Source organism: Carcharodon carcharias, chromosome 26 (assembly GCF_017639515.1).
Source record: "Carcharodon carcharias isolate sCarCar2 chromosome 26, sCarCar2.pri, whole genome shotgun sequence".
Taxonomy (NCBI): Eukaryota; Metazoa; Chordata; class Chondrichthyes; order Lamniformes; family Lamnidae; genus Carcharodon; species Carcharodon carcharias.
In genome coordinates, this window is record NC_054492.1 from 33,851,792 (window position 1) to 33,864,069 (window position 12,278).

The 12,278-nt window shown below is 39.7% G+C and overlaps 1 protein-coding gene across 1 annotated transcript in view; it reads right to left on the reverse strand.

The window, feature by feature from the left end:
* Window positions 1–12,278, reverse strand: part of ticrr (TopBP1-interacting, checkpoint, and replication regulator) — a 47,117-nt gene that overhangs the window by 9,038 nt on the left and 25,801 nt on the right. The window contains exons 11-17 of the mRNA XM_041174905.1: window positions 8,823–8,905; window positions 7,288–7,524; window positions 6,228–6,315; window positions 4,644–4,722; window positions 1,651–1,788; window positions 418–508; window positions 191–255 (exon numbers count right to left, since the gene is read on the reverse strand). Coding sequence (XP_041030839.1) covers window positions 191–255; window positions 418–508; window positions 1,651–1,788; window positions 4,644–4,722; window positions 6,228–6,315; window positions 7,288–7,524; window positions 8,823–8,905 — 781 coding nt within the window. The remainder of the gene's footprint in view (window positions 1–190; window positions 256–417; window positions 509–1,650; window positions 1,789–4,643; window positions 4,723–6,227; window positions 6,316–7,287; window positions 7,525–8,822; window positions 8,906–12,278) is intronic.

A 12,278-nucleotide genomic window follows, 5' to 3' on the forward strand; every position in this document is an offset into this window, starting at 1 on the left:
CACTCTTTCAGGCAGTGCGTTCCAGATCATAACTTGCTTTGGAAAGATCATTTTCCTCACCCCACGTATTTTGTCCCATTTTACACTTTAATGAATGGGCTTAACACTGGAAATTTGTGAAATTCAATTTGGTGAATTTGAAGTGCATTAACAGTACATGAAATAATTGATCCATCACCCAAAGACTTACCAACAGATAGAGCTCTCTCTGGAGATTCTTTTACAATACTAACATCAGAACCAGACTCTGAGCACCTGCAGGAAAACAGACATGAAGCTTAATTTTTATACAAGGTTGCTGATATATCTGAAGAACATCTAGTCCTTATTATATATTTTAATACTAAAGATTCCAATGACGTATTCCAGCAGGGAATAGAAAGATAATTACATTTCATTCTGTACATGGTCACATACCTCCCTCTAATCTGCTTGTCTAGGAGCCGGTGTGACACCTGTTTGTGAAGTGGCGTTTCAGTCACCTTCCTAGTCAGTAACTTCCGATGACCTAAAAAGGTGAAACATATTCAACTTATATGACTTTCCTAATTTAGATGAGATCCTTTGTAAAACTAACCAAAATGACTAAACAATCTTAAGTTAAAATGAGTTTTATCTTATGCCTATTATAGCAATCTGCAAATAAATTTATGAAATTAACTTGATTTCATGTCTGTGTGGAGATTGCTCATCTCACCCAGCACATTGTCTAGACTTTGAGGATGGGGAAATGAATAAGCCTGGTAGATATCTAGTGACTCCTGCTGGAAAATGCGTATACAGATATCAAACTTAGAAGCAATAAACCCATTGTCAAACAGCCTGCTGTTGGCTGCACCAAAAGTTTGACAGAGGTACCAGAGGGTTAAAGATGATTCTGCAATTGTACCCAAATAAAAATCAGCACAAAAGGGGAGGAGAAAAAACTCAAGTGAGTAGACAAAATCTCCATTACACCAGTGACTTCACATCTAGGGTGCCACAAGGTCAAATAGCAGGCCATTAAGACTGTTCTGCACAAGAGTGTCTCAAACAGACAACACCAAATTGAGGCAGTAGACAATGTTCCAAATCTTCTGTTCTCCAGATCGTAGGTGTATGACAGAAGATGCACGTCAGGACCCTGGGGAAGTCCTGATACGTGTACCTATGTGGGAATTGCCCAGGAGGTTTAAACTTTTGAGGGTAATTCTCTGCTCAGCTGGAATCGGAGACTTAGGACAGATACGTGCAACTTTCTTGGATAATTATTCAGGAAATGTTAGAAAGATTAAAACCTGGTCTTTCACCTGATTAACTCCACAGCCAAACCACACCCCCATCACCCCCTGACCCAATCGCCACCTTCGACCCGACCACCCACCTCATCTATTCACTAAGCCACACTCAAAGACTGGACCTTTAAACTTACCAGACAGAATATGGCAGCTAGTGCCATAAAAAAGGGGCAAGTCCTCTCTTTCCACAACTCTACTCCACTATGACAGAGTTCGCCAAGGAACACTGCACTGAGCATTTCTTTGACAGCCGGAAGAAATGCATAAAATCATCTGGTTGGGAGAATCATCCCAGCAAGATTCAGGCCAGGATATTTAAAAGTGGTCACTCAACAACTTAACTGCATGCATTCACATATAACAATGTAAAAACCTTTATTAGCTTTTTCTTCACCGCGCAGGTGTCTCACTCCCTCCACAACTGACTCAGAGTAGCTTTTTGGCATCTTCGATTTTTTCCTCGGAGACAAGATTTCTTGATTAAACAGATTCCTTCTCACTTTAGTAACCTCTAAGATGGTGAAAAAAAGAGGGACAAGGTCATTTGAGTGGTAGCCAACCAAGGAGATTTGACAGAGTAACTCATGCACTTTATTTTATACACCAGGGACAGGCAGTATAGTATTCATTATTGCCAGTTTTCTTCTCTCCCTGAAAGCATCAGTTCCTTTTGGGATACATTTCTATTGGCACAAATAGTGCTCAAACACCTGACGACAAATCTAGAGAATAACCACCAGTAGAATACTCCACACTAGAGGCATGACACTAGCCAGGTCCTATACATACTCAACATTAACACGCAGAAACATTGCAACAAGGGTTACTGGATAGCAATTTGAAGCATAAACCATAGTCAATTTTTTTTCTAAACTCTCCTAGCCCAGGGTCTGAGATCAGTCAATTCAGCAGACCAGGAATTGAACATAGGAGCCTCTGTGTTGGGTCAAACAAATTTCCAAGTGAGTTTTCAATATCTTTTAATGTTACTGCCTTCCTTCCAGCCACTGTGGTTGCTAAACTAGAATGTCAAGTACTACCAACAGCAAACCCCACAGCACAAAAGCCATGTGATTAAGTTGAACTTTGCAATTTTAAAAGCCAGCTAAAGTAAATGTTCGGCCCCCACCAATTATCTTATCGTGAAACGTGCAGGATTTTGTTGCATCCCTGACAATCCAACCCCAACTTATACTGAAGTAATTTTCCAAGACAAAAGCATCTATCCAAATTAATACCAACATTTACCAGTAAAAAAGTTCAGAGCCTGAACAGGGCAGTCTCTGAATCACTTCTATCATTCATTAACAAAATAATATTGTTGATGGCAAAAGATATCAGCTGTGGCTCAGTGGGTAGTACATCTGCCTGAGTCAAAAGGTTGTGGGTTCAAGCCCAACTCAAGACTAGAGTACAAAATTCTAGGTTAAGACTCCTGTGCAGTACTGAGAATGCGCTGCACTGTCAGAGATGCTATTATTCAGATAAGATATTAAACCTGCTCTCTCAAGCAGATGCAAAAGATCCCATGGCACTATTTTGACAAAGTGGAGTTATCCTCATTGTCTTAGCTAATATTTATTCCTTAATTAACTTGACTAAGATAATTTGGTCATCACCACATTGCTGCATGTGGGAGAAAATTGGCTACAGCATTTCTTGCATTACAATAGTAACGAAACTTCAAAAATACTTCATTTGAATATAAAGCACGTTGGGACATCCTGAGGTTACAACAGTGCTTTAGAAATAGTTTCTTTTCTTTTAATGGCCTTCTTTAGTGCACTGTCTGCTTTACTCAGAAGCACTTGTTTATGGCAGATGAATACATCAAGATTTGTTGAATTACATTGCATTTCAGAATTTTTACTGGACATTTTGGGGATGCCCACATCCTGTGAATTAATTGAAAAAAAATACAATCAACTGACAAGGCATCAATATTCTATACATCTTAAACTTACAACATCAGATACCAGCTCTATTTCTACAAATATAAAGCAACACCTCTCAAAAAATTCCAGTTGCTTCTTCAAGATGTGTTTCTACACTGTGTCTAACAATAAAAAGGTTCATTTTTCCCCCCATTTTTCACTGTCTCAAAAAAAATGCCAGCTGTGAAAAATGCAAATTTGTAAATTTTTCTATACTGAAATGTCATTCTAGCAGGAAGAAAATGAATAATGCACCAGTTTACAACCAACCTAACTTCTCTCGGGATATAAAGAAAAACTCAGTTAATTGTAATTACCTGTAGCTACTACCGATAGCTAGCTTATTTTAAAAAGCTATGCCTTTTAGTATACATTTTGCCCCTCTATTAGACTCCTATAGTTTTCTTCCTCTATAAAAGGTGGAGGTTATTAAGTCTTCCCCTCAACAACTTGATTTTATATAGCATCTGAAACATAGAAAAATGTCTTAGTGCTTCACACAGGTGTATTTTTTTTTTAAAAAAGGGCATTAAGGAAAAGATATTACGAGAGACTAACCAAAATCTTGCTCAAAGATTGGGTTTTAAGGAGGATTTTAAAGGTGGCAACAAAGGTATAATTGTTGACCAGGATACTGGGAGAGCCTCCCTTGCCCTTGCACAATTTTTAAAAAAATGTCCACCTGTGCAGACAGATGAAGCCTCAATTTAACAGCTCAGCCGACTAAGGCGCCCTTTAATAATGCCAGTGTTCCATGAGTATTGTTCCATGAGATTGGTATCTCTGCCATTAGACTCAATTTCCACTCCTTCTATAATCTGGCTGCAGTATGTATCATCTACAGGCTGCACTGCAACAACTCATCAACCTTACGTAAAACAGTTCCTCCTACCCCTATGGCTCTCCAAGATACATGGCACGCTGATTTGGACATACATCGACACCGGGTCAGAATTCTGAAATTCCCATCTAGCATTACCACCACAGAGTGTAGTGTGATGGTACAATGGAGCAAGGGGCAGATGCAAAAAAAAGTCAGACATATTGAGGTAAGGTAAAGTAAGTCTATGATAGACTTTTAAGCAAGGACACTGAGCCAAGGGATCAGCATGCTACAGCTGGTTGGCAAAATGACAATTTTAGAGTACTGAAGTTGCATAACAGGAAAAGGAAAATAAACAGGAACCTAACAGCAACAAATGTTGAATTCACCTGCAGTAAATGCTGATATATTTGCCTCACACATATTAGATTAATGAACATTACAACTGCTCACAAGAGAGGGTATCACCCAAATGACCAGACTGTGATCTATTCAAGAATTAGTTATTCTGTGACCACCCACATGGGTCCCAGCACTCAGTGACACAACATTAAATATATATTTCAATCATAAATACTACAGCACAATATAAACATGACCAAATTGTACCTTGAACTTCTTTTTGTGAAGGAGGTGGAAGTACTGCCTGCTCAATAGCAATGGGAAGGTGAGACTGAAAGTTTTCCTGCTACAATAAACACCTTTGATTAGTACAATTTCCAGCTATACAGATTTTCATGTTGGAAATTTTCAAACTTCCATACAAGTTACGTGTTCATATATTTTACATTTGTCAAGTTAACATGGGGTTTTTCAATCATTCCTTTCAAGTCAAAAACTAATCTGGATAGATGTTTTAAATAAAACTGAAGTTTGAAAATTATATTAACAGAAGTGAAAACAAATGAAGAATGGACCATATGAAATACTTCTCCCAGACAAATGCAGCACAGGATAAATGCAACTTATAGGCCTACAATGTATCTAAACAATGAGGATAATAAACTTTAGCAAGACATGCAAACTAGTGAAATTGGCAAAAATGGCAAACAAAATTTAACATAAAAGTGAGAGCTGATCCATTTTGGTAGAAAAATTAGAAGTGGCAATATAAACTAAAGAAAACAATTTTAAAGGAGTGCAGGAAGAGTGAGAGATCTAGGTGTGCATGTACACACATCATTGGGTATGACAGGACAAGTTTAGAGCTGTTAAAAAGCATATGGGGTCCTTGGTTTTATTAATAGAGAGTACAAAAGGAAGGAAGTTAAGTTAAAATAAAATATTGGTTAGGCATGTGCTAGAATATTGTTTAAATCTGGGCACCACATCAGGAAGAATGCCAAGGGCTTAAGAGGGGGTACAAAAGAGTTGTACTAGAATGGTGCCAGGGATGAGAAACTTTGGTTATCTGGATACTGAAGCAGTTGTGGTAGCCCTCCTCAAAAGCAGAGAAGGTAGAGGAAATTTGAAAGAAGTGTTCAAAATCATGAATGATTTGATATTGTAAATAAGAACCAATTGTTCTTGGTGGCAGAAGAGTCAAAGAGGAAATAAATTTAAGGTGATTGGCAAAAAAACCAGAGATGACATGGAGAAACATTTTTTAAATGCACAGCGAGTTGTAGTGATCTGGAGTGCACTTCCCGAAAGAATGGCGGAAGTAGATTCAATAGTAACTTTCAAAAGGAAATTGGATAAATGTTTATTGGGAAAGAATTTGTATGAGTTTGGGAAAAAGCGGGGGAATGGGACTAGTTGAATACTCTTTCAAAGAGCCAGCGCAGGCCCAATGGACAGAATGGTGTCTTTCTCTGCTGCATCTTTCTATGATAAACCTAACCTATTGTTGAAAACTGACTTTTACAGTTTTCTGCAGACATCTTGGGATGGTAACATTGCATTAAAGTACAAAAATATTTCACTTTCTTCTTGGTGTGTCAAGGTATTTATCTCTTAGCTACAGAAAGATGGGAATATCATTAAATTAGCCTGGCTCTGGCCATCAAGGCTGTTTGAAAAGTAAATATTTTCGTAAAAGAAGATTTATTGGAGTTATCACACACCAAGTTCTACAACTTCAGCTTCATCTGTACTTTTTTGTACCCATCCTCAATCCTGATCAGAAATTCCAGTAGGCTTTAGCAGCTATAGATTCACAAATAAATAGTTATTTCCTCCCAAGCAACTTACCCGTTTCACAGACTTTTTAGGTATTTGAATTTGTCGCAAATTATGGGACACCTCAGATATGGTCCGATGTCTTGTCAGTGGAAGGCTCCTAAAATAAGGATATCGTATTTGAGCAGGGTTTTGAATGCTCACATTTAGGATAGCTATGTTTACTGGAGGAACACCAATTTTACACCTTTAACCCATGTATTTCAATCCTTAGAGTGCATAGCTAATCTAATTTGTAATAAGCAGCTCTAATTTCCTCCAGAGCTGCACCGTTAACCTGCAAACTTTCATGTCTGACCCAGGATATCCAAGCTGACAGCAGCACTGTTCAGGAAAATAAAATATGCATACAAGGCTGTGATTCTGGTTGAATCAGCTGATCTGTCAATTCTATAGAAAACAGAGCAATTGCTCTCAGTATCAACCAAAATGTCACCCTTTCAACATGCTATAAAGTGTGGCTGTGAGAGCATTAAGGGACTTTTAAATTCTAGGTTGGACGAAGTAGGTGTACACCCCATACTGTCAAATACTTTTAAGTGCTTTTCTGACCTAAAGAGCACAATTTAAATTTAAAAATGTGTGTTTCATGACCTTTTTATGTCCTCAAGACATCCCAAAAATGCTCCATAGTCCGTTATTTACTTGTGAAATTTGGTACTTATTAGTACTACATTGAAATGTCAGCCAATATTATCTTCAAATCTACTGTGTTATGGCACAGTATGGGTCTATTTTTTATATTCATTCAATACTATACTGGAAAAATACAGCTTTAGACCTTTACACATCTCTCCTCAATGCTGTTTATTAGAATTTTAGTGTACAATGGATCTGAAAGATTTTCATGATGTAGACTTAAATTATGGAGGAGGCTAAAAAAAAAAGGCACTCAGTTGTAAGCTTTACAATGACAGATTCCATGTCTTTTTAAACCAGGATTGCATATGGAGTAGGCGACAGAATACTAGAGAAAAGCAGTTCTCAAAAGCAAAATACAGCAGCGCATCCCACATAGTGCAGGAAGCTAAAACTTATATTGCAAAACATACAGGGCTCCAGTACCCAGTACCTTCTCTTTCGAGATGATCTGGTGCGTAGTTCTTCCAATTGTTCTCCTTCGCAGCCTGCAAAGCTTGTACTGGTGGCCAGTGAAGCCAGCTGGGAGGCATCAGGTGATTCAGTCTTCTGGCTCATGGATTCATCACTTAAGAAGTCAGCAGGAAGCACTGAGGCCAGACGTGCTGGGACATTCTGTCCTAATCCAAAGTATAGCTCACCCAATATCTTTGGTACTGTGAGCAAATACCTAAAACACAAGATGGTGAATAACCAACTGAATCAATTTCATTGAATATGAGTAACTGGAATGACAGGGAGGAAAAAGAGAGAAGATCTGATGCTATTAGCCCCACCCACCATATTAATCATATGCAATTTTCTGCAAAGTAAAACCCAAGTACAGTTTGCTAGGCTATAACCAAATATCCAGCAATATGTATTTAAAATTAATCTCTTATTAACTTCTCCACTAAATCACAATTGTATACTCAATGTCTGCTCAGCATCATGCCTAGCATACCTCAGAGCAGGCTTGATGTGCTGACAGTGAACTGAAGTACTTCGTAAAAACAGTGGCCTCGGGGTTTGAATCCCAGCAGTGCCTCTTCCATACTCACAAAGTTATATCCACTTATTGAATAGAAAAGTTAACATTTTAAAATTTACTGTTAAAGTGTCTAATGAAAAACCAGTGAAGTACAAATAGTCTGCTCTTATACTACACGATCCAGTAACAGAGCCACAAGCAAACTCAATGGAAGAGATGATAAATAAACTAACCAATAATCTTCTAAAACTTGCTATAATTGTATAAATTATCGTACACAATATAGATTATTTTCTTCAAGTTGCAATACTTTCTATAACACCAAAACCAGAGTCTTTTAATGCTTTATTCTTTCCAAACAGAGATTTAAAAAATATAAATAAATTGCAGCTGCTTCATGTATCCCTTACATCCTTTCCCAAGTCTATTATAGAACATATGGATCAGGATTTTATTTTTGATTTAACAATTCAAATTTGCTGTTGAGGTACTTTCTTTACCTCCACTGACCTCATGGGTAAAGGTACAGTCTGGCAACGTACCAGACTATAGAGATCTCAAACCCTTAGGTTGTTTTTTTTCAAAACCAGTGGTAGTTGGTTAATCTCAGCAGGGGTATGAGTGGGTCACTGCAACTGCACCCTATGGCTAAGAATGAGGTGGGGGGTGGCGTGGAGAGATAGAATCAGTGCTCTGACTCCTGATCATTATCTAGTGATCCCAACCAGACAGTGCAAGTAAGTGGATGTCAGGAGAACAGGATGAGACTCCAGTATGAAGTTATACATGAGAAACAGTTTGCCTAAATTCACTGAAAAATAGGGAAGGTACCAGAGGAATGTCAATAGCCCCGTGAGTATTCTGCAGCATAATTCCTTTCTCCAGAGGAGAAAATGGACTCAAAGGATGATCCATCAACTGCAGTAGTATGCAGGACAATTACAGCATATGTGCAGATCTGAACTGACACGTTCAAGCTTAGATTGCTTTGAACTTACGTGTTTAGGATCTCTTCTTCTAGAAACTTTGCAAGGAATGTAGTGTCCTTTGTTAGAGATATGATGCGCAGTAAATTTGTCATCTGTAAATTTGTCAAAAACAAGTGATCAGCTTTGGAAAAAAATATTTGAGTTTCTAACATGGGTACCAAAATACATTTAAAATCCTATTACGAACCAGTACTTAATGGCAGAACAGGCAAAGATAGTCTCTCCAGCTGCGATGGCGGAAGGTCCCATTGTGGTGGCTTGACACATCACTGAAATCTGATGATCAACACAGCAGGATCGTGTGGACAATGTCAGTGCCCCAAGGTCCCCATGTCAAACAAAGCCACGCTCAGACTTCTACCAAGGTTAATTTGCCAAGTCCCATGGAAACGGAAAATTGGCAATGGGGACAGGGCTGTGAACCTGGAAGTCCCTAGTCAAGAACCTGCATGCAGAGCACATATGCATGAAGGTCTTGTTCACTTGTGTTGTGACGGAGGTGCATTTGGGCAGCTGCATCTGTGACTGAGCAGTCCTCTTCAGGATATTTTCTGCTCACCACAAATCGGGTGGGGGCTAGAAAAGGTGTCCTGAAATTAGACTGTCTCCACTTTCTTCTGGCTGGGGAACCATACCCAGTGTGACCACCATTTTCGTGGTCAACCTCTAAATTTTGCAACTTGGAATGTTAGAACGCTCATGGATAATCTCAAAAACACCCGTCTGGAAAGAAGAACTGCAATGTATCACATGAACTATCAAGACTCCAAATTGACATCACCTCCCTCAGTGAGACCTGCCTTCCTGGGAAGGGATATCTGGAGAAACAAGCGGGGGGATATGCTTTCTACTGGAAAGGAAAGACTGTCAGCAACCCTCATGTCCATAGAGTTAGCTTTGCCACCCGGAATAGGAGCTCCCCAATTGTATAAAGGCTCATAACACTTCACCTCCAGCTCAGCCGTAGCAATATGCCACTGTCATCAGCACTTATGCCCCAACCCTTGACTTCAACAACGATGTTAAGGAAAAGTTCTACTCTGACCTTGATGAAATCTCCTCACTGCCATCCCAAAAGAAGAAAAGATCATCCTTCTTTGGGGGGCGGGGGGGGGGGGGGGGGGGGGGGGGGGGGGGGGGGGGGCGCCTTTAATGCCAGGGTTGGCCATAGCTCATGTCTGGAGAAGAACCATCGGGAGAAAGGACATGGGAAAAGCCAACACAAATTATGTCCTCCTGCTGACAAAATGCATGGCCTCATTATAACATGACCTCTTCCACCAGGAGGACAAATTCAAAACCACATGGAGGTATCCTGGATCAAAGCATTGGCACCTCCTGGATTATATCATTGTTCGAGTTAAAGATCTAAGTGATGCCCATATTACTCGATTCCATGTGGGGAACTGATGCCTGCTAGACAGATCATCAACATGTTTAATTGGTGATGAACATCTACCTAGCACCAAGATCAAAAGTCCAAAAGGAAAATGATCAATGCCTCAGCCATAAAACAGCCCAACCAAAGAAAGGAGTTCCAAGTGCAGCTCATAACCAATCTGAAAAATGTGTGGCTTTAGACCTTCCAGGGGAATCTGACATGGTCTTTGTTGCCAGACAAAATCAAAAGAAAAATGTTGAGAACACCATTAGGAACTCTTCACGGCATTCAACAACCTCACCAAAGCATTTGACTCTAAATCACAAGGCTCCTTGGATTTTGGCCGAGATTTGGATGTCCAAGAAACATCATCACATTCTTGCAGCTAAAGATGTGACTGCAACTGTCTTGGGTGGGAGATCAGACTGGTGTCAAGCAAGGCTGTATGAATATCCCCATACTATTTACAAACTACCCTCTGGTGTGAATATTAAATACTGCCTAGATGGGAAACTCTAACCTGTCGCCTCCCTGCCAAAACTAAACCGTAGACATACATGATCTGCAGTTGCAGGTGACTCCAGTCAGCACCAGATTTGCAAGCCACTCTTGATCACTTCAACTTTGCATAAAAGAGACGCAACCTGTCCTTGAATGCTGCCAAAACAAAACTCATATCAGACTCGATCAGTCGAATATTCCACTTCCCATATATGTTGAAGGAGACTCTGGAATATGTTGAGCACTTCCCAGACTTTGGCAGCCACCTCTCTCAAAAGGCAACTGACAAGGAGATCCAACACTGGATCATCTGTGCCAACTCAGCCTTCTACAAACAACTGCAGTGAGTATTTGACAAGGACTTCCACAAGTCAACAACAGTCCTAGAGTACAGAGCAGTTGTCATCACTACATTCCTGTACCAGAGAGAGACCTGGACTGTGCATCAGTAACACATAACAGCACTAGAGAAGTTCCACTAGCAATACCTCTGCCACATTCTCAGAATTCAATGGGAAGACAGTTGAACAAACACTAGTGCCCTTCTTGAAGCCAGCTCCACAAAAATTCAGGCAAAACTCGTGCAAAATCAATTACAAAGAACTAGGCAATGTCACTGGTCAGGATCTTCCCCACTAAGTCCTGTTTACTCAATTCTCAAATGGTCACAGTTCCAGGGTATAACAAAGAAAATGCTACAAAAACACTCTGAAGCTCTCCTTAAAGAACAGCAGCATTGACATTAATGACTAGGAGGAGCTTGCTACCAATTGTTCAAAATGGCAACCATCTGTCCATCAAACTGCTTCATGCTTCGAGTCCAGATGCCTTAATGACAAGGCAGAGCAGCAGCAGAGAAGGAAAGAAAAGGAAGCAAATCCTGCATTCCAAATTCCAATACCTCCTGGAACTTCCTGCCCCATGTGTCCAAAGATCTGTGGGTCAAGAATCAGCCTGTTCAGTCACGAAGACACATGGCAGAAACTTTGAGTAGATATCATCCTTGAATCAAGGGACAGCTGACAACGTCAAACCAGTCATGCATCATCACGTAACAAATGAGGTGTTTCTACAATGCATTTATACTCTACAATGCATTGATACTTTGAATATAGACCATAAGCTGCAGTATCTGTTCCATGGAGGGAATACGTCAATAATATCAAAGAACGCCTATACACGAGACAATATTCCTGGGGTAATTCTGCATAATGCATCCTTAATATTTAAGACAGCTTGGAGAAGTTTAAAAAGTGCTCAGGATGTCTAATATATCCCTGAAACCTATTTTCAAATTATCCTAGACTCTGCAGTTGAGTTACATTTCACATGGTAACAAATCTAAGCAGTATAGGACTGCCTCCTACAAAAGTACTCTCACTGCAACTGTCTGGAATCAGGATGTGACTCAAGTGTAGGTCCAACTTCAGCATTGCTGTGAAGTGGACCCTTTTGCTTCTATGAAAGCATCCCATACTCTTGCCTTGTTGCATTTCTTTTAAGGTTGTTAAAAACCACATGCTGCTAGAACAAAAAGCCACTTTTGAAGGCCTTGTTTTGTTGATTGTAAAAACAAATCTGCA